This window comes from Ostrinia furnacalis, unplaced genomic scaffold (assembly GCF_004193835.3).
Source record: "Ostrinia furnacalis isolate ACB-3 unplaced genomic scaffold, ASM419383v2 OfSCF1234, whole genome shotgun sequence".
NCBI lineage: Eukaryota > Metazoa > Arthropoda > Insecta > Lepidoptera > Crambidae > Ostrinia > Ostrinia furnacalis.
The window spans coordinates 400,639-421,517 of record NW_021131473.1 but is presented as its reverse complement, the minus strand read 5'-3'; the positions used below and the strand labels follow the sequence as shown (position 1 = coordinate 421,517).

Genomic DNA, 20,879 nt, shown 5'->3' with positions numbered 1-20,879 from the left:
GATACCGAGTGAGTTTCCCTTTTCTTCTGTGACACATTCTAAACAATGCATGATAACATTTTCCTATTTTTTTTACAAAGACACTTATCACAAAATGTGTACGTCAAATCTCCTGGCACTATATGCACACGACTATAGTTTTATTATTTATATTTATTTATTTTAGAAATACATCGACACAACGATAATTTTCACGTTCTATTTTGCCGTATGCTATGATATAAAAAAAAGCATACAAGCAAAAAAAAATGTAAACAAAACTATATTCAGTGTTGAATTATTTGTCGACTTTTCCATCGTCATTTTGTGTGTTTGTCTCTTGCAACAGAAATTTTATATTTGGCATACAAATTAATTTCAATGTCAATAGCAACTTTATTCTGCCATATTTTATTCTAAAAGACAGAATACGAACACAAAGTTTATTAGTTGATACTTTTTATCTACTAAAGTCTGGTCGCCGAGCAGATGGAATTTCGTCAGATGAACCAAAGCTACCCATCCTTATCGCTCGCATGTAATTATATTGCTGTCGCGCTCGCACACTCACTGCGGCCGCCCGTCGCACAGTTGCGACAACAATATAGTTACGTGCGATATGGGTAGCTTGGGGTCAACGGACGAAATTTTATCTGCTCGGTAACCGGACTTTAATACCACATCACAATGCATAAAACCGTCACAGATATGACTATACTTTATATCTTAACCATGATTTCGTATCATTAACAGGTATAACAGGCACTGTGGGCCCAGGCGGTGCAGTGCTTGAGAGGAACGCATCTCTTGACAACGTTCTAGACACCTCTAGAACGACTAAGCATGACCATATGAACGAGTATAAGAAAATTAAAGAGGTAAAGTAGTCTTTTAACTTTTAATTCGATATAATCTTGTCGATCAATCAATTAACATTATACCATACATTGGCTTCAATGCTTTTTATAACATCAATAAATAGTCACTCACTTTTCTCATTTCCACTAAATCACAAAGTCTGTTATTGCGCAGGCATATTTTTGTTCAAGTTCCAAAACCAATGCACATATTGGTGAATTGGTTTCAATGATTATATCAAAAGGTAAAGTTCTAGACAAGTTAGTCCTGTAGGTCTAAGATGCACGCCGCGATAAGCGGTTATCACGCCATTTTATTGATTTTGTCCATACATTTTGACGTCGATAAAAGTTATCACGGTGCGCATCTTAGGCCTACTGAATAGTGTAAGTAATTCATAGAAATCTTTGACGTACTGGCATTGATGGTGCATTTTCAATTAAATACAAGTCGCCATGCTAAAAACTTATTGATTTAACTTGTAGTTTATACAAAATGCAGGAAAGCTGTAAGTTGGTACTTTAATTGTCACACTTGCCAGTATTTGTTGTATTACTAGGCCTGTTCATCTCTGCGAGTTTACATCGAAAACAAAACACGCACGAGCGAGCATTGACACGCACGCGTATTCTTGTGTATGATGAAAAAAATTAAGAAAATGGTGTACTAAATACATACTATGCAGTATTTAACTGCCTAAATAATAATAAAAACACAGAATATACTTTTTTAAGTTGCCTGAAGACACTGAGAGGTAAATAAGTAGTTAATATTATACAAGATAATTCATGCTAAATCATATATTTCCTCCGCCATTTTCTGCAGTTTGGCACCTCACGTCACATCATTTTACCGAAGTCAGCCCTATAGCTTCGGCGCAGTGCCGATCACTGACGTTTGTCAACAAAATGGTGCTTGACTCTTGAGACAGGCTAAATTACACTACATTGTTAATGACATTGAGCATACATTTTTATAAATACCTTCGCGAAGTAAAACTTCTGTACGTAGTACTTATTATTATTCTGTGGTATTACTTTATACGTATTAATCGCAGATCCTCCAACGCATGATCAAGTACTGCACGCAAGGCAACAGCGGCGCCGGCGACACCGGCCGCCCGCGGCGCCACGAGCAGCGCCTGTTGCGGAACATCGGCGTCCATAATATCGTCCTTGACTTGCTGCAGGTCGGTGCTACACCTAACTTCATAATTATCATCAGAATCAGGTCATTAAGATTAACCGCAGAACACCGACTTTTAGTTGGCCCGTTACTTAGGCCCGATTCTAATTTGTATGAAGAATCGGCCGATACCAAATTGGTGTAATGTGCCCACTTTCATACATATCGATTAACAGCCCAACCCAACTATCAACCGACAGCACGACCCTTTCTAATGTAGGTACCAGAAACCAGAGACAAATTGAGGATTTGGTTTACAATCTCTACACCGATATCTGGTAGCGGATGGATAAAAAACGGAAGTTCGTGCTTTGTGCCGTTCCTTGGGGAATGTGTACGTACAGCAGTGGACTGTCATAGGCTAAATGATATAGATTAGTGGTTCCCAAACTAATTTAGTCTACTGCCCACTTAGAGAATAAATTATTTTTAGCGCCCCCCATTTTTGTAGTCAAGAGTCGAGCTCAGTCGATGTCTAAGAGTCTTCCTAGTAGATGACGCTTCCCAAGTCTCTACACAACGTCCCGATTTTTTTTCTGGGTCTCGTACCGCCCCCCTTTAAGCCTGCAGCGCCCACAAGGGGGCGTTATCGCCCACTTTGGGAAAGACTGATATAGATGACCGCTAGGGGTGATGATAATATGTACATTATGTACTCGTATTTTCTAATTATTATTTTTTTTATTTAACAACTTAAAGACAGTTACATTGAGACAATTACATTTAGATAGCTTTAAAAACCACTAGGGTTTGATGCTAAAGCTAACGAGTTTGCAGTGGGTACATTCACAATTCTATATCAAATTTTCTTTATCTTCTTTCAGTCGTTCTTTTTAGCGCTTGCGATGTTTGTCTTGAAGCTCTTAATAGAACCCAAGATATAACGATTCCATAAGTACCAAATCTTGGTCAAAATTGAATAAGGGTGAAGCCACACGGTGCGGTGCTACTGCATATAAAAAAAAATGATATGCCAGACGGTGCGTTCCGGCGCCGCACCGCAGGCACACCGCACTTCGATTGAGCGAGACGGTGCTGTAAGCAGTGATGCGTGATACCTAACGTGACCATTTATTTTCTGTGCCAGAGCGGGACAACTGAGGAATAGTTCTAAAAAAAAACCTGCGGAATTTTAAAATAAAACAAAGTTTTGGGAGTTTTACAAGTTTATAGAAGATTGAATAACACAAATCAAAGCACTAAACACAAAATAGATAAGTAGTGGGGTGACTTCTAAGTCGTATTTTTGTATTTGTCGGCGGAACAAATTTGTTTTAGAATATCGTCTTGTTTTTAGATAACTATGGAACTCACTGCATGATTTATTTATTTTCGTAATCAACATACGATTCGCACTGTGTCGCTCGCGCTGTTGTTACATTTAAAAACGATAGATGCATTCTTAAAGCTAAAGCGGGACGTTTTTGCTCTTGCGGGGGACAGCGGGACAGACAGTCTGAAAGCGGGACAGTCCCGCCCAAAGCGGGACGTATGGTCACGTTAGTGATACCACATGTGTGCAGTGATGCGGCAAAATGGCACCGCACCGCACCGTGTGGCTTCTCACTAAGGATATTTGATTTCATATAAACTTTAATTGCCAAGGTGCCTCACGACGAGGACGACGCAGACATGGATGAGCTGCTAGCCCTGGCGCACGAGTTTCTGCAGCACTTCTGCCACGGCAACCAGCAGAACCAGGCTATTTTGCACAAGCACCTGGATCTATTCCTCAATGCTGGGGTGAGTTCTGTCAATAGGGATGTTTCCTGAGTAAAAAAGCAAGAGTTTGAATTAGTCCTTCGGTTAACTTATCAAAAAATACTCGACACGTATTTTTCAATTTTTCAAACTAATGAAAATTTAAAGAGATAAAGTGCGCCAGAGTTCCAAAGAAGAGGCCCGTGACGTCAAGGCGTGCTTAAAAGTGTAGCACTTTATGACGTCACGCGGAACTTCAATGCATCATAAATAACTCCGTAATTACTTGTTTGATTGACAAAATTAAATAAACTATTTATTTATTTATGTTCTGTTAACTGCTTCGTAACTAACCAACACTCCAAAACTCACCATGTATACTTTTTCCAGATCAGAGAAGCGCAAACAGTGTGCGCAATATTCAAAGACAACGCAACGCTCTGCGCGCACGAGAACAACGAGAAAGTCGTCGGCCATTTTGTGCACTGCATAGAGTCGCGCGGCCGCCGCCCGGCCTACCTGCGCTTCTTGCAGACCATAGTGCACGCCGACGCACAGTACATCAGGAGGAGCCAGGACCTCGTCATGCAGGAGGTGAGCCAGTACACCTTATGCGCAGGTGATTACATATAGCACTCATTGTTAGGTACGCCATTGACTATAATATGGTTTTGTGACTCGCCAGTCGCCAGTGACGCCAACTGGTGAGGATACGGTGCTTCATAAGTTTCATAACTGCCATATTCTTCTTCTTTTCGTATCGACAACAAACCTACACAGTGTCAGCCCAAAAACTCCGCCACAAGAGTGGCGTTGTCAGTAGCACTCATCAAATCAATGGACAATGGTGCTGGTTGCATTGTTACAAAATTTTAAATTATTAAGATTTAGTACATAAGCCCTCAATGTAACTGTTTGTTGTCCCAAATAAAGAGAAAAAAAATCCTCCTGAGTGCAGTTGTTTGGGCATTCAGGGCATGAAATCAGGTGCTTCATCGACTGGGGAACAAAACCGCACCTACCATATTTATTTACAGAGTTCAAGGTTAAGATTTTATGCATCCAGATTTTTAGTTTCTAGTTCCATCGTTTCTTCATTGTTTATTCATCGTTTATTTACAGCATTATTGTGTTGCAGATGGTGAATGCAGGCGAAGACGTCCTGGTGTTCTACAACGACAAAGCATCATTCAACAACTTCATACAAATGATGAGACAATACAAACTGACCAACGAAATGCCAGAAGCTTTGACGTAATTATTTTTATATCACTATAATTTGTCTTATAGCTGACGAGTTTGCCTCGCGAGACAATATCTTACTGTTCAACATGAGTGAACTTGCAAGCAGAAAGTAGCTTTTTCACCAAAATGGTGCTGTGTCCCTAAGCCAAAAGTACTTTTCCAGAGCGCAAGATATCATTGGTCCACCATAGCATCGCTTGGCCTCTTTGTATGGAATATCGGTCGCACATCTTTGGTGGAAAAGATAGATAGATAAATCATTTATTTGGCAACACTTAACACACACAATTATTAAAGTTGCAGCATAACAATAATAAGAAAACAGCAGGAGACAATGATAAGCATGTATAAAAAGCAAGCTTAGTTCGTATCTTGATTCTTTTGACGTATCAAATACCACATCTATCGCATTAAAACTGTTCGTCTCCCATCAGATACCACATCCAGCTGGTGAAGCTTCTGACCTGCTGCACCATGGGAAAGAATGTGTACACGGAGATTAAATGCCACAGTCTGTTGCCGTTAGACGACATAGTGGCTATGATCACACACCCGCAGTGCATACCAGAGGTGAGGATTTTAATGAGGGCTATCGTTTTTATACTTAACAGTTGGCACCCCTGGCGACTGACAGGACCTTACTCTACAGTGGCGCCATCTTGATGAGTGCAAATGCGATAGTCCTCCTACCACTTTAGCGCTCACCAGTTGGCGCCACTGTCTTCGCTACTAGCAAGTGACAGGACCTTACTCTACAGTGGCGCCAACTGGTGAGCGCTAAAACGATAGCCCTCATTGGTTTTCAACCGTATCTTCATAGCGTAAGGTTCAATTTGCTTTGAGTCTGTTGCCGTTAGACGACATAGTNTACCACTTTAGCGCTCACCAGTTGGCGCCACTGTCTTCGCTACTAGCAAGTGACAGGACCTTACTCTACAGTGGCGCCATCTTGATGAGTGCAAATGCGATAGTCCTCCTACCACTTTAGCGCTCACCAGTTGGCGCCACTGTCTTCGCTACTAGCAAGTGACAGGACCTTACTCTACAGTGGCGCCAACTGGTGAGCGCTAAAACGATAGCCCTCATTGGTTTTCAACCGTATCTTCATAGCGTAAGGTTCAATTTGCTTTGAGTCTGTTGCCGTTAGACGACATAGTGGCTATGATCACGCACCCGCAGTGCATACCAGAGGTAAGAAGATATTTTTTACAAAGTCACCCTGTATAGGTATACTACACTCGCGAGCAAAAGTATGGAATCACTTACATGAAGTTGTTTCCACGCGATCTTGTGTACTAACGAATTTGTTAGTAACTAAAAAAGTAGCACCATTTTAAAGATTACTTTTAACTTTAAATTGATACCAAATTCATTTAAATCACACCGGTATTTAAAAAGATATCCCGGCTGATGTGAAGAAGTAAGAAAAAAGACATGTAGCAACTGTTTGATACGTCGCGAGTTGCGGCCTATTTACCCCCTATAAAAGCACGTGTTTTCGGATTTTTGCGTTCACACCTTGATCCATACACATCTCGGCTTCTTTTGACACTTTACCTGGGATTCTACACCTTCAGAAGCAGCACAAATCGTTGCACTATTGCAAGAAGGGCTCAGCCAGAGGGCTGTCGCACGTCAGCTCCACATAAGCCAGTCCTGGGTTTCGAAAGTTTTAAGACGCTTTCGGGAAACTGGTGGCTTTATCCCGAGACCAAGTTCTGAACATTGCCGGTGCACATCGCAGAGGTAAAACCGTTTTTTCATGTCAACTTCTCTACGAAATTGTCATTTGACTGGTATCGCCGTCCAGCAAGAGCTCAGAAATGTTGGTAGGATAGCTGTTAGCGAGTGGACAGTTCGTCTAAGATATGACAATAAAATTTGACTCCAAAAAGGCCTGCCACAGGCTGGAAACTGACGGCAGGTCACCGACAAGCACGCTTTCAATTAGCTCGCACTCGGAAGGCGAGTAATGGAGGCGAGTTTTGTTCTCCGATGAATGCAGACTGTTTTTGCAGTGTAGTAGTCGAAGAGGTCGGGTCTATAGACGGCCTGGGGAGCGATTTGTGCAGTCCTGGTTCGCTAAAACATTGGCTTATGGGGGTGGCTTGCTCGACTTCCCATCGAGATGTGTAGGAGCAAATTGAAAGCGTGCTTATCGATGACCTGCCGTCAGTTTCCAGCCTGTGGCAGGCCTTTTTGGAGTCAAATTTTATTGCTCATATCTTAGACGAACTGTCCACTCGCTAACAGCTATCCTACGAACATTTCTGAGCTCTTGCTGGACGTCGATACCAGTCAAATGACGATTTCTTAGAGAAGTTGACATGAAAAAACGGTTTTCCCTCTGCGATGTGCACCGGCAATGTGCAGAAGTTGGTCTCGGGATAAAGCCACCAGTCTCCCGAAAGCGTCTTAAAACTTTCGAAACCCAGGACTGGCTTATGTGGAGCTGACGTGCGACAGCCCTCTGGCTGAGCCCTTCTTGCAATAGTGCAACGATTTGTGCTGCTTCTGAAGGTGTAGGATCCCAGGTAAAGTGTCAAAAGAAGCGGAGATGTGTAAGGAACAACGTGTGAAAGCAAAAATCCGAAAACACTTGCTTTTATGGGGGGTAAATAGGCCGCAACTCGCGACGTATCAAACAGTTGATACATGTCTTTTTCCTTACTTCTTTACATCAGCCGGGATATCTTTTTAAATACTGGTGTGATTTAAATGAATTTGGTATCAATTTAAAGCTAAAAGTTTAATCTTTAAAATGGTGCTATTTTTTTTTGTTACTAACAAATTGGTTTGTACACAAGATCGCGTGGAAACAAATTCATGTAAGTGATTCCATACTTTTGCTCGCAAGTGTAGTTGGCCCGATGAACTTCGTACGGCTCCGTTTGTCATTAAAATGGTAATACGTCTGCCCGCAGGTGTATTAGATACATTGGAAACACTACTCTCCTTTTTAGGTACTTGGATAAAATTAGCCTATATGTTAATCCGTGGTGTTCAGTTACCTTCGAACTCCTATGTTCTTCTGATTAATTACGTTGCGGGTCCAATGACAGTTTAACTTTTCCCCGAGACAAACTTGACCTTCACTGGTTGGGTTTTTATTGGCGGTCAAGTTGTAGATCCTGGCTACACAGGAGTTGCAGTGGTGGGAAAGAAAGGTGGGAATTATAATTAATGAATTTATTCAAACTTACTTGTATTTCCAGTCGAAAGATCAATCAAAACTACTTATTTCCAGGTGAAAGAAGCCTACGTGGGCTTCCTGAACCACTGCTACATAGACACAGAGGTCGAGATGAAGGAAATATACTCCAGCAACTACATGTGGGATCTGTTCGAGCGGTCCTTCTTGCAGGACATGCACGCCATCCTGCAGGACCCTGCGCAGCCGTCGCCAGGTGACTAAACTATACTTAGCTTGTAAAGAATTATAGGTCGCCCAACGAAAGTTGAGGCAAACAGCAGAATAGTACCACCGCCACTCTATATGGATGTCGTGAGTCGACTATATTTACGTGTACATTAGGCTGCAGTTAGATGACGCAAAAACTAGAGACTAGTTACTAGGTTTCGTTCATAGAAAATGTAAACTCTATTACCTAGGCCAAAAGATTAAAATTCTTTTGGACAACCACACCGTGCGGCGGCCGCGCGGCTGCCTTCTGGATGATGCGCCCCCGCGCCCCTCCATAGCGTGGCGGCTGATCGATCTCAGTTGCTCGAGTTTTCTGGCGCGCGCCGCTTACTTCGCAGTCTAGGGATTCTTTGATAAATTAATTTTAACTTTAAATGTAGTTACCGAAGAGTTTATTTTACTATAACCATCGACTCTTGAAAACGCGTACGCGGTGGCCATGAGGTGGTAGTACGCGGTAGCCGCGCAGCAGCTACGCGGCCTTTTGGCGTACCAAATAAAGCTATCGCCCGGCCGCCGCGCGGCCTCTTAGCATCTATCTTCTTCTAAATTTTAAGGAAATTTTAAAATTGAAGGAGAAACTGACTGACTGACTGACAGATCAACGCACAGCCTAAACGGCTAAACGTAGGCACTTGAAATTTGGAAGGGACGTAGCTTAGGTATCGTAGAGATGCACTAAGAAAGGAATTCCCGAAATTCCTACGGGAACGGGAATTAGCGGGAAAATCCTTTTGTATGAAAAATCTAAACCGATTAAGTTAGACGCTTGAAATTTGGCATGCAGGTACCTTAGTAAACTTAAAGCTTAGTTACAACAGGATATTGCAAAATTCCCACGGGAACGGGAGTTAGCGGGAAAAAACATTTGTATGAAAAAATCTAAACCGCGTAAGATAGATGAAGGGGGTAAAACGGGATCCACGCGTACGAAGTCGCGGGCGGCCGCTAGTCCCATATAAACGGGCACTAAAGGCTTCCCAAATCCGTCTACCCAGCGTAAAGGATATTTTTTTGTTTGGTCGAAAGGGGGCGCGTCGTAAATAAGTTAGGGAACCCTTGCTCTAGTAAATTAAAATAAAACATTCTTTCACAAACACGGACACCACATGACAATCTAAAAAGTGACTTTGTTAAGATAGATTGATGTTTGTTAAGCTGTCTCCTATAAATGCTATAGGTCGCGTAAAGCGTCACGCCGTAGGCCACGTCACAATGTTTACCAATAGAAATGTACTGTTGTGGTCTCATTCAAATGTTAACATTGGCGTAAGGCGTCAATAGGAACGTTTGACGCTGACGTCGTACGCCGACGCCGTAGTGTTTAACACAAGACCGTAGCCTTACACCTTCACCGAAAAATTACTGGATGTATTTTGATGAAACTTTTAGGACCACATACTACTAACTAGAGCTGCTTTTTTTATTAAAATAACCGATAGTAATAGTTACTTTCAATGTCCTTTAACATCCCATAGGTCCGTCGACGTCCACAGCGTCGCCCCGCAAGGCGGCGAGCGCCGGCCAGAAGGCGTGGGTGAACTACGTGACAGACGTGCTCATGCACACGATTTGCACGTTCTTCAACTCGCCTTTCAGCGACCAGAGCACCACTGTACAGGTAAGGACATGGTCACCACTCGTCTTATTACGCTACGGGACTATTCCCACCTCTCGTTCCCACCGTCGCAACTCCTGTGTAGCCAGGATCTACTTCTACGTCTTTCAGCGACCAGAGTACTACTGTACAGGTGAGAACACAATCAACACGACATCACTCTTCTTAGGCTGGGTTGCACCATCTTACTTTAACTTGAAAATCTATCAAACTCCATTAAAAGCACCGGTTTACGGTCAAAGTTAGGTGGTGCAACTCAGCCTTATTGTTCTACGGGACTATTCCCACCTCTCGTTCCCACGGCCGGTCGGAACTGCTGTGTAAAGATCCAAGATCTACTTCTACGTCTTATTGTTCTACTGCACCTCTAGAACGCGCATTCTATTATCCCAAATTGTTATATTGTAACTCCAGAACGTGTTTATGACTCTGTAAGATGTGGTGTCAAAGTCAGACTCTTTCTATAAACACACACAGTGGGTAGACTACTGTGACCTCAGAAGTCTTCCTGTACTCGTTTTATATTGTACTGCTGTAACATCAGAACACGTCTACAATCTTCCCAACTGTACACTCAAAACGCGACTTCTATTCTTCCTACATTACACTACTGCAACTACAGGACGTGCAAGCTAAAAAATTTATGAACACAATACCGTATTAATTGTGAATGAGAGTTTATTGCAATTTTAATTAAATATTTTTGTCTTTTTACAAACCGCTTTCCATAATCGGATTTATCACCTGTGATTAATGTGAGTATTATGTTGACACTAACTTCTTCTTTAATGCTCGTTATTTTAAACTACTAAATCCTAAAAAAATATTTTCTCTGTCAGTGCTAGTTTTGCGGATAATGAAAAGAAATGCGTGTTCTCAGAAAATAAATTATGTTTCTGTTTGAAATCAAACGATAACTAATTATAATTAAAATGTATGAAAGTTAAGAATAATACAAATAATTAACCTACATAGACTAAATATTTACAATTAAAAAATATGTCCCAAATTTACTTTTGAAAAAGAGTTCAATGTGGTTATTGTTTCTTTCAGACCCGGCAGTCGATATTCGTCAAGCTGCTGCAGACCACATTCAGTATCTACCAGTGCCCGTGGCTCGCGCCGCCGCAAAAGCTCAGCGTGGAAAAGTGCATACGAACGCTGAGCGAAGTTGGTGAGTGTACAGGCGTAGCCCACTGTTGGGCTTAGATATCCACTATAGCATGGCCATGGGCCAGAAGACATAGTGTGGATAATGTAGGGTAGGCAGGCTTCCCGTTAGGTGAAGAGACGATCTGGTGAAAATCGCGAAATGCTGCGTACCTAATGCGGGTATCGCAGCACCGATCGTTGTGGAAAGCTCTGGGGGAAGCCTTTGTGAAGCAGTGGGCATCATATGGCTGAAACGAACGAATGCACGACACAGCTCGAATATGGCCTATTATTCACAAACTGTTGTCAGTGACTGCAAAGACTTGCTCACTATCCTCAATAATATTATATCAATAGGTCTACGCACAAAACAACTATTTCCATCCCTTTTATGCTAAGTGAGATGCCAGCGATGAACCGTTAACTGCTGCGGGCGCGATTAGTACTGGAATACTTTTAAAAACTGAATGGTACATAACAGTTACATTACATTTCTTCCCAGCCAAATCTCGCAGCATAGCTATCCCCCTGGATTTAGAAGCCAAGATCCAGGCGGTATTCGAGAAGGCGGCGGCGCTCTCTCGGCAGACCAGCAGGTGGTTGCTGGCTTCCAAAAACTCCAAGCTGGAGAAGATGGCTTCACAGGTACGGGACTTATCTCCTAAATAAATAAGACACTGTTTATATATTTATTTATTTGATTGCTAGGAAAACAAACAGCATTCACACATAGAGTTTTAGCGACTCTACTTACATTTAAATGTTTGCTATCTAATCTCTATATTTCACCTGCCCCCGAAACATAGTTAAAAATGTTGTAGTTTTAATTTCCACTTCGCTTCGCCCTGGTGTTTTTATGTCTAGTTACTTTGCTCCATGAAGCGGATTATAAATCCAAATTGTCACGAGTATGTCTGTTGACACACAGTGTTTATTAGATGGCGCATAAGTGGTCAAGGGGTAATATAAAACCCCAAAATTAAAAAAAAAACTTTTTTAAATTACCAAGCCTTCTTGTTGCAATGTCGGTTTCAAAGTTCAAACACAGCAGTCAAAGTGTTAACCATTGAATCCGCAATTTGTTGCAGTCAAACCTACAAAACGATAGATCCGTAATGGAGGGGCTGCAAGAGATAGTGGCGCTCCTGGAGGAGCAGCTCAGGCCACTGTTGCAGGCCGAGCTGTCGCTGCTCGTGGACATCCTCTACAAGCCTCACCTGCTCTTCACGAGCCCCGGCGACGTGGCGCAGCCCGACGCCTCCGGCATCTTCATCTCCAGGTACCCGGCATCTTCATCTCTAGGGACCCGGCATCTTCATCTCCAGGTACCCGGCATCTTCATCTCCAGGTACCCGGCATCTTCATCTCCAGGTACCCGGCATCTTCATCTCCAGGTACCCGGCATCTTCATCTCCAGGTACCCGGCATCTTCATCTCCAGGTACCCGGCATCTTCATCTCCAGGGACCCGGCATCTTCATCTACAGGGACCCGGCATCTTCATCTCCAGGGACCCGGCATCTTCATCTCCAGGTACCCGGCATCTTCATCTCCAGGGACCCGGCATCTTCATCTCCAGGGACCTGAAATGATGATGATGATCGTGCCAAAGCCAGCGGCATCTTCATATCTAGTTGCACTGGCACCTGGCTGATAAAAATTACCGCTGACCCCGCCGTTGGCCCAGTTGGCCGGTGACTTCATGCTGGATGAATGAGAGATTGCACTCCTTAATCGGGAAGATTACCTTCTACCAGAGTACTAATGGCAGTCAAACTGAAGCTGATGTTAAATAGACGTCTAGTATAAGGTGAGCTACGCGGGTTATTGTAGTGACTATAATAGTGACTGGATGAAGATTGAGACTTTAATTTTTGTATCTCACTGGCAATTTAATTAAAAGTATTAATACAACAAAGACCGGTCCTGCGCCGCTCGCATCCAGGCACCTCCCGCGACCTTCACCAGATCGTCGGTCCACCTAGTGGGAGGCCTGCCCACGCTACGTCTTCCGGCTCGTGGTCGCCACTCAAGAACTTTCCTGCCCCAGCGGCCATCAGCTATGTGCCCCGCCCACTGCCACTTGATTTTAGCGATTATGCGGGCTATGTCAGTCACTCTGGTTCTCCTACGGATCTCCTCATTTCTGATTCGATCACGCAGGGAAACTCCGAGCATAGCACGCTCCATCGCTCTTTGGGTGACATTGAGCCTTCTTATGAGGCCCATAGTAAGCGACCACTGGATACGAGCGCAGGACCGGTCTTTGTGGAAATCCTTGGGGGAGGCCTTTGTCCAGCAGTGGACGTCTTTCAGCTGAAACGAATGATTAATACAAATTATTACAATAATATTATTATCAATATATAATTAAGAATACCTCCACAGATTCAAGATTACTGACAATGACACATGTCCCTGTGATAATATAACCACCCAATCAATGTTGCATCTCGTTCAGGACTGCCCAAGATTTCAATCAACAAGACTTAGCCATAATATAGTTTGCCAAATTTACAACATCGACCTATTCAATTTCCAACAAATTATAACCAAGCAAGATTCCATAACAACATTTACCACCCACATTGAAAACATAGTTAGCAACCTAAAATCTTTCAACAATTAAAATCCTAAATCACGTAGGAGAGAGCAACGCGTAAACCGATAGCGCCGCGCTCTCTCTGAAAGAAATTAAATTATCAAATTAAAGAAAAAAAAAATATTATTATCAGCAAAATCTTCATGAATATTTCTTGTTTCAGATTGATTCGTCATACGGAGAAGCTACTTGAAGAGAAAGAAGAGAAGTTATGTGTTAAGGTGTTGCGAACACTTCGCGAAATGATGGCCGTCGACCCCGAATATGGGGAGAAGGTAAGCGTTTTAACATCTATTCAAATTATTATTGATCTGTGAAACTATAATAACATTACAAATTCGAGTTCTATGTCTGCCACCTTAGATTAATAACACCTATAGTCTGGTCCGTGAGCACGTAGAATTTTGTCCCCAAGCTACTTACTCATCCTTATTGCTCGCGCGTAATTATGTTGCTGTTGCGCTCGCACACTCACTGCGGGCGCCCGTCGCACAGTCGCGACAGCAATATAATTACGCGCGAGCGATAAGGATGGGTAGCTAGGGGTCATTAGACAAAATTCTACGTGCTCACGGACCGGGCTTTAGATAAGTAAGACTTCATACAATCGGCTCGTCTAAAGTGAGGCCAAAATCTTATGTCATCTAATGTCATCTTATAGGTATAAGTTTCCACTTGTGTTTGAGTTTGACTAGTTCGGTCAAATTTGAAGTGCCTCACTTTCTTACTCGGCATTAATTTATTTATATAAGTATAGCACACAGCACAATATCAATTTAGGTTGTAGATCGTTTCATCCACGAAGACGTGCCCCACCATTCTTCCGCTTATGTTTGTGTTATTGGTACACGCTAAATCATCCATGAGTGCACACGCACACTACAATAATGACGCTCGGATTGCTCGGATCAAACTCCCTGCACCCCGTCTTTCCCTCGAGCCACACCAAAAATTGGTCGGGCGCGTTTTCGTGGATGAAACGAACTATACAATATTATGTTTTATAGTAAGATTTTGTAAGTTCGAAATACGTACGTTAGCTGTCACTAAACGACTACTCTATCTATCTATCAACAGGGCAATCAACTTCGTAACAAGCTTCTCTCCCAATACTTCGTGAACCGCAAATCTGAGCCCAAAATCCAGCCTCCCCAACCATCTCTGACCGTGACCCACGGACCGGGTGGTAAGTGTCATTGTGACCTCACATACACAACACACTCATATTACACACATCTAAAACAACATCTATATACATAGGGAATGTTAAGTTAACACACACACATTAATGATACAATATGGTACAAAATTAATTTGAATTATAATCAACGTATTAAGCCATGTATGACAAACAAACTGAGCTTCATTTGCTCTAAACTGACTAATCATTATAATATTGGTGGTCACATAATAAATAAACTAATAACTCCGATTTTAACGTCTATTGTGTTGATGGTTTATTGATAAATATAAGGAAGTAAAAGGATCTTTTGACTTCGATTGTCGAACAATAATTTACCGTTTTTTTAATTGAAATAATAAAATACAATGTACACACGGCCACAGTGTTAACTATCCATTTCCGTTTTTGCTCGCGCTCTCATCAAATGGTGATTCTTTGCGATAGAACGAGACGACATGACCGGCAATGGGCAGTTAACATTGTTGCCGATAGTACAGTCATCGTCAAATAATTTCTGACACCCAAAGTGGCTAAAAAGTTGACAACACAACCTCATCCCAATCGTAACAAAGACGTGTTGCGAACTTTTTGACTACTTTGGGCGTCCCGAACTATTTGACGCTGACTGTAACATTATAAAATACACACACAATGGGTTAAAGCCTCTCGCACACAGCCAGTGTGTGTATGAACGTTTCCATACAAATTGACAGACATTGATGACGCGATGACAGTCCAATTGTATGAATACACGTTGCGCTTACGCATCTGCTGTGTGCCAGAGACAAACTAATGGTGACTAATGTTAAGCATGGTGTATTTGTCGAATTTCAACATGGTACTAAATAGAAGCACATTATACATTATACTTACCTAGTACTAGACGTGATAGTGCACTAGGTCAAGAACTAAATAGATTTGGTATTAAATTACATAAAAAACTCCAATATTATGTAGCTCACACAACTGTTAAACTAGACCCAATGTAGAAAAAAAAAACAACTAAAAAGAAGGCCTTAAAGTTAAGTTATACTATTTTCAATTTCGTGCCTAATTTTCAAAACTTGAAACTTTTTAAATTATTGGGTGATTACAAAATTATCATCACAGAAATGAAATAAATAGTTTTGTGACCTATTTAGTTCAATCAACTTGTTACTACTATAAAAACTAGTTAACAAATAGTTCTAGGGTAGGCACAGGATACATATTTTGCGAAGGGTGCCTTTGTAATAAATAACAAATCTAATAAAATAACCCCCTAAATTAATAATTCATTCCATGATACTATGCTATCAATCAACTAAAAGTACAATATACAAGAAAGACCAATCCATTTAATGTCACGATTTTTTTAACCACATCTCCATTGACTCGCGGAATTTAAAAGTCTATTTATACCCAATAACATACATTTAAATGAACTCTATCCCTCTCTTTCACTAATATTAACATCACAAGTTAAGTAAAAGAAACGGATAGAGCTAAAGCCTGGTCCGTGAGCACGTAGAATCCCGTCCAATGATAAGGATGGGTAGCTTGGGGTCATTGGACGGGATTCTACGTGCTCACGGACCAGGCTTTACCTTAATATCTAAAAATGCAAAGGCACCCTTCAAAGCACATTCTAGACTAGACTTTAGACCGATGTTTTCTTTATTTCACTACGCATGCGACGCAGACCCTCATCCGCACCAGCCGAAGACAGGTGGGTCCATCTACAGACCACCACTGGATGTTGTTTGGTTGCACTTGTTTTAACCTGTGTCGTATAACGTAGATTATTCAACTAAAGTCCGGTCGCCGAGCACATAGAATATCGTTCAATGACCCCAAGCTACCCATCCTTTTCGCTCGCGCGTAATTATATTGCTGTCGTGCTAGCAGACTCACTGCGGCCGCCCGTCGCACAGTCGCGACAGCAACATAATTACGCGCGATCGATAAGGATAAGTAGCTTGGGGTCATTGGACGAAATTCTATCTGCTCGGCGACCGCACTTTATACAGATTGTCCCTGTAAGTATAGATCAAAACAAAAAAGATTGAAAGAAAAATATTTATTTGGTACTAAATGATACACATTCTACTATTTTAATGCAACAACTTTCCTAAATGAACAATGTCAAAATTCTCACAAAAAATATTGACGTTTGACCTACCCATTAATTGAATGATTACTGAAGACAATTTGTATGAAAATATAATTTTTTTAAGGTTTTGAACTTTCTTCTCTTGGGGAAAGTTATTGAATTTGAGCTTTTTGTTTGATCCACACTTACAGGGACATCTTAGCAACAACACGGTGTTTATGTTACCATATAAAAAAATACATGTGTGTTGCCAGGTAAATATTTCACTTTAAGAAACACGTTCAACGAATTTGTTTAATATAATCAGTATAAGTAACGTGTTTCTTTTTAAATAACGTAGTTAAAGTAGCTTAGAAACTTGTGTTAATTTTCAAGATGTACCGTTCACTCTCTATTTCTGTTTTACCCGCGCAACACTTATTCCCTTCTGCTACTTTCCCACATAAATATTTCTTTCCAAGTTTAAGTAATAATCATTTTCCGACTATATTATTGAAATTGAACTATTTTCTCTCATTTCAATTGAATGTCCCTTCAATAACTATTATTATTACGATATAAACCTGCTTTATTGGTGTTTGAAATAGCTATTATAACCTTAGCATGAACCCGCACTGCACCTGAACATAATGCAAATTGAAAACCACCTTAATTTGGCTGTTTATACATATGTACTCTTTATCCTCTATTCAAATTCCTAAGATTTTTATTATTTATTGATGCGATCAGTGTGTTTTTTCTTTTGAGACGATAGCGTAAAATTCAAATCTTTCATGTTTGTTTCGGATCGAAAAATCATTGATATAGATGACCCACGCTGAACTGTCCCACCAAACTCAATGACAGGGGGGCGCTACCATCGTTCAACTATATGGTTTCCAAACATGGCAAAAATCGAAACCAGCGATCCGGTATTGACGGTGGCGCCCCACTGTCAATGTCATGCATAGGACAGTTCAGTATTTTGGAACTATAACAAACTAATGAAATAAAATTAAAAAAAATCGATATGAAGGGTGGGTAGTACCTAGAACTTTCTGTGTGAGTGTGTTTTTTAGAAACTTTACCTAGCTTAAAGTTTGAATACGTAATATTTAATTTTTGAGATTTATTTCACTGAAAAAAACAATGACTACCGATGAAGAGTGTTTGTGTGACTGTTTTTTTCGACAAGTTTCAATTTGCAATGTTTGAGGTGTGACCCCCAAAACCCCCCACTTTATACTATAGAAACACTTGTGTGTCACAGCCAAGGTACTCATGCGAACTGGCCAGACCCTGGCGCAGGTGCAAGCGCACCTTGACAAGGAGGGAGCCTCCGATCTGGTCGTGGACCTGGTCATCAAGAGCACCAACCGCCCCGCCATCTTCCTTGAAGCCATCCAGCTTGGTAAGTGGCCATATACAAGACACTCGTACATGTACGAGGGGTGTTCACTGTTCAATAAGTAATGAGAATGGGATATTTCTAGCCGTCTGGAAAAAATGGGTAAGTAGCTTAATTCTTCACTAGAAACTGGTAATAAATTCATTTAAATTCATCGTTGCGTTAAAGCATTTCATTCATCTGAACGCGACCAGTCGGATAGACCTTGTTTTCTGTGACCAACGCATCCGTTCACAGCCCTGATGTTGCGGTGGCAGCCAAAAAAAATTGCGTTTCACAATTCTCAAAAACCTATAATATTCTCTAGATCTGATTCTCAGCTACGTTAACAGCCTACTTTTTCCGATTTAAAAAGTAGTTCAAGGACCTGATATTTGAGGAATTGTCGAGCCAGTGTCCTTTTTAGGCCTTTTTGGAGAGTCAAGAAAATCATCCGACTTGACCTGGTCAAGTGAATGTAATTTTGTGAAGAATTAAGTTACCTGCCCTGCTAATGTAAGTGAAAAGATGTTATAAGTAAGTACATTCCCTAATCCCTAACATTGTCTTTTGCAGGTATCGCTCTTTTGGAAGGTGGAAATCCCATCATTCAGCACAGTATATTTACCAAACTTCAAAATGGCGAGATTTCGCAAGCGTTTTTAAAGGTAATAAGTCCGTCATTTTTGGTGTTGAAAATAGCACTTAATTTCCTGTCTATCTAGGGTTAAAGTTTAGTAAACGTTGCTCTAATTTATTTGGTGTAACCACTGACCTCTATACATATTAAACTGGCTGCTGTCATAATATTTTTGTGCCTATTTGATTTTCGCCATTTTGGCGCTGTAGACCATACTGTAGACAGATACGAGTGTCCATGGAATTAAAATTAATTATGTTCTTTCTCGCTTAGGCCGGTTTTAGTGTCACGCGGACTGTCGGGAGCGGAGCGGTTCCTCCGGACCGCATTACTCTAAAACGCTCCCTAGAAGTTCATACAGATTGGCCGTGCGAAGCGGGTCCGCACCGGACGGTCCGCGTGACACTAAAACCAGCCTTACTCCTATGGTTACTCCATATAATGTACGTCAAAATTAATTCTCTGGACACTCGTAGTGGCGCTTCAAATTGGCACACAAAATTAGCTGTGATTTGTATGACAGCCTGTCGAGTGTTTATTAGGGCCAGTTGGTGTAACGTATCGTATATTATTATAGTAATGTCCTTTATTCCAGGTGTTCTACGACAAAATGCGAGAAGCTCAGCAAGAGATTCGCTCTCTGGCGGCGAGCACCACCGCCGCCGCCGGCTCCGACAAACAGCGCACCTCGCACGCCGACAAGCATAAACAGCCATCTGTCGACGGTCAGTATACAGGGCACGAGGCCCAGCAGGTGTCACCGATCGTGATGTGCCGTTCCCGAGAACGTTCTCCCATCTGAGAATATTGGTCTACACTCCCCACGCTGGCCAGAGGGGTTGGGGAGGCCTAATGTGTACACATTTCTCCCTTAGTTGCCTCTTACGATATCTAAAAGAAGAATGGGGGGGCCCTATCCTACTCTGCAGGAATCGCTCAGCTAACAGCAGTCCACTGCTGGACATAAGCACGTAACAACTACCAAGACTGCGAAATATTATGAGCACCTTTTTATCACTTTATTCCCATATTAAGGGCTTACCATCCCACGGTCGTGGATGGCACTAAGTTGGGATCCGAGCCTTTGAATATTTTCTTCTCTCTATTCGGATCCGAGCATTTGAAGTGTTTCTACTCTCTATTTCCTCACACAGATAGAAAATCACTCTTTCACTTTATACACTGTAGGTATACCCAGTGTTACTTTGATGCAAATAAAGGTTTATTCCACTTTGTTCACCTGGGTGAAGAAAGTGGATTTTTTTGTGTCCTCATTTCACCTCGGAACCCCAGGCGAATTAATTCGCCTAAGGCGGTCGCCTTTGTTTACCTAGGAATTAATTTACCTTGGTGAACAGATGCGAAGACCTGGGTGAATTAAATCCTTAGAATGAAGTTGGGTGAAGTGAGGACACTAAAAATTCCACACTTTCTTCATCCAGGCGATATCAACCAGGCAAACAAAGTGGAATAATCCCAAATAAAATATTGAAAGGTGGTAATGTACCCTTCTCCCAGGTCGTACAACACCAGCCAACCTAGTGGTGGGCGAAGATATGGACGAAGAGGTCGCCAACGCTTGCGGATCCGCCGTGCACGCGTACTCAGACATACACACTATGTCTCACGGTGAGTTTACTTTTACTATTCATTTGGTTACCTACTATTTTCATCAAGAAAAATATACATAGATTTTGAAAAGCTTAGGGAAGAAAACGTAACAATCATAATTACGTCAAATTACATTTTTTTATTGTAAATCGCATCTGTTATGACTCCATAACACGCCTAGTCTTTTACCTTCTAGGCAGTCGTTTGTAAACTAGAAAACCTGG

The 20,879-nt window shown here is 41.7% G+C and overlaps 1 protein-coding gene across 1 annotated transcript in view; it reads left to right on the top strand.

Moving 5' to 3' along the window:
* The window catches only part of LOC114351997 (Inositol 1,4,5,-trisphosphate receptor), a gene marked incomplete at its 5' end in the record, with an annotated part of 45,118 nt that overhangs the window by 7,252 nt on the left and 16,987 nt on the right, over positions 1-20,879 (top strand). The window contains 17 exons of the mRNA XM_028303403.1: positions 733-857; positions 1,895-2,026; positions 3,628-3,765; positions 4,114-4,317; positions 4,862-4,977; positions 5,403-5,538; positions 8,216-8,375; positions 9,871-10,013; positions 11,064-11,184; positions 11,665-11,807; positions 12,251-12,441; positions 13,927-14,038; positions 14,841-14,949; positions 18,288-18,428; positions 18,981-19,072; positions 19,640-19,769; positions 20,563-20,673. Coding sequence (XP_028159204.1) covers positions 733-857; positions 1,895-2,026; positions 3,628-3,765; positions 4,114-4,317; positions 4,862-4,977; positions 5,403-5,538; positions 8,216-8,375; positions 9,871-10,013; positions 11,064-11,184; positions 11,665-11,807; positions 12,251-12,441; positions 13,927-14,038; positions 14,841-14,949; positions 18,288-18,428; positions 18,981-19,072; positions 19,640-19,769; positions 20,563-20,673 — 2,304 coding nt within the window. The remainder of the gene's footprint in view (positions 1-732; positions 858-1,894; positions 2,027-3,627; positions 3,766-4,113; positions 4,318-4,861; positions 4,978-5,402; positions 5,539-8,215; positions 8,376-9,870; positions 10,014-11,063; positions 11,185-11,664; positions 11,808-12,250; positions 12,442-13,926; positions 14,039-14,840; positions 14,950-18,287; positions 18,429-18,980; positions 19,073-19,639; positions 19,770-20,562; positions 20,674-20,879) is intronic.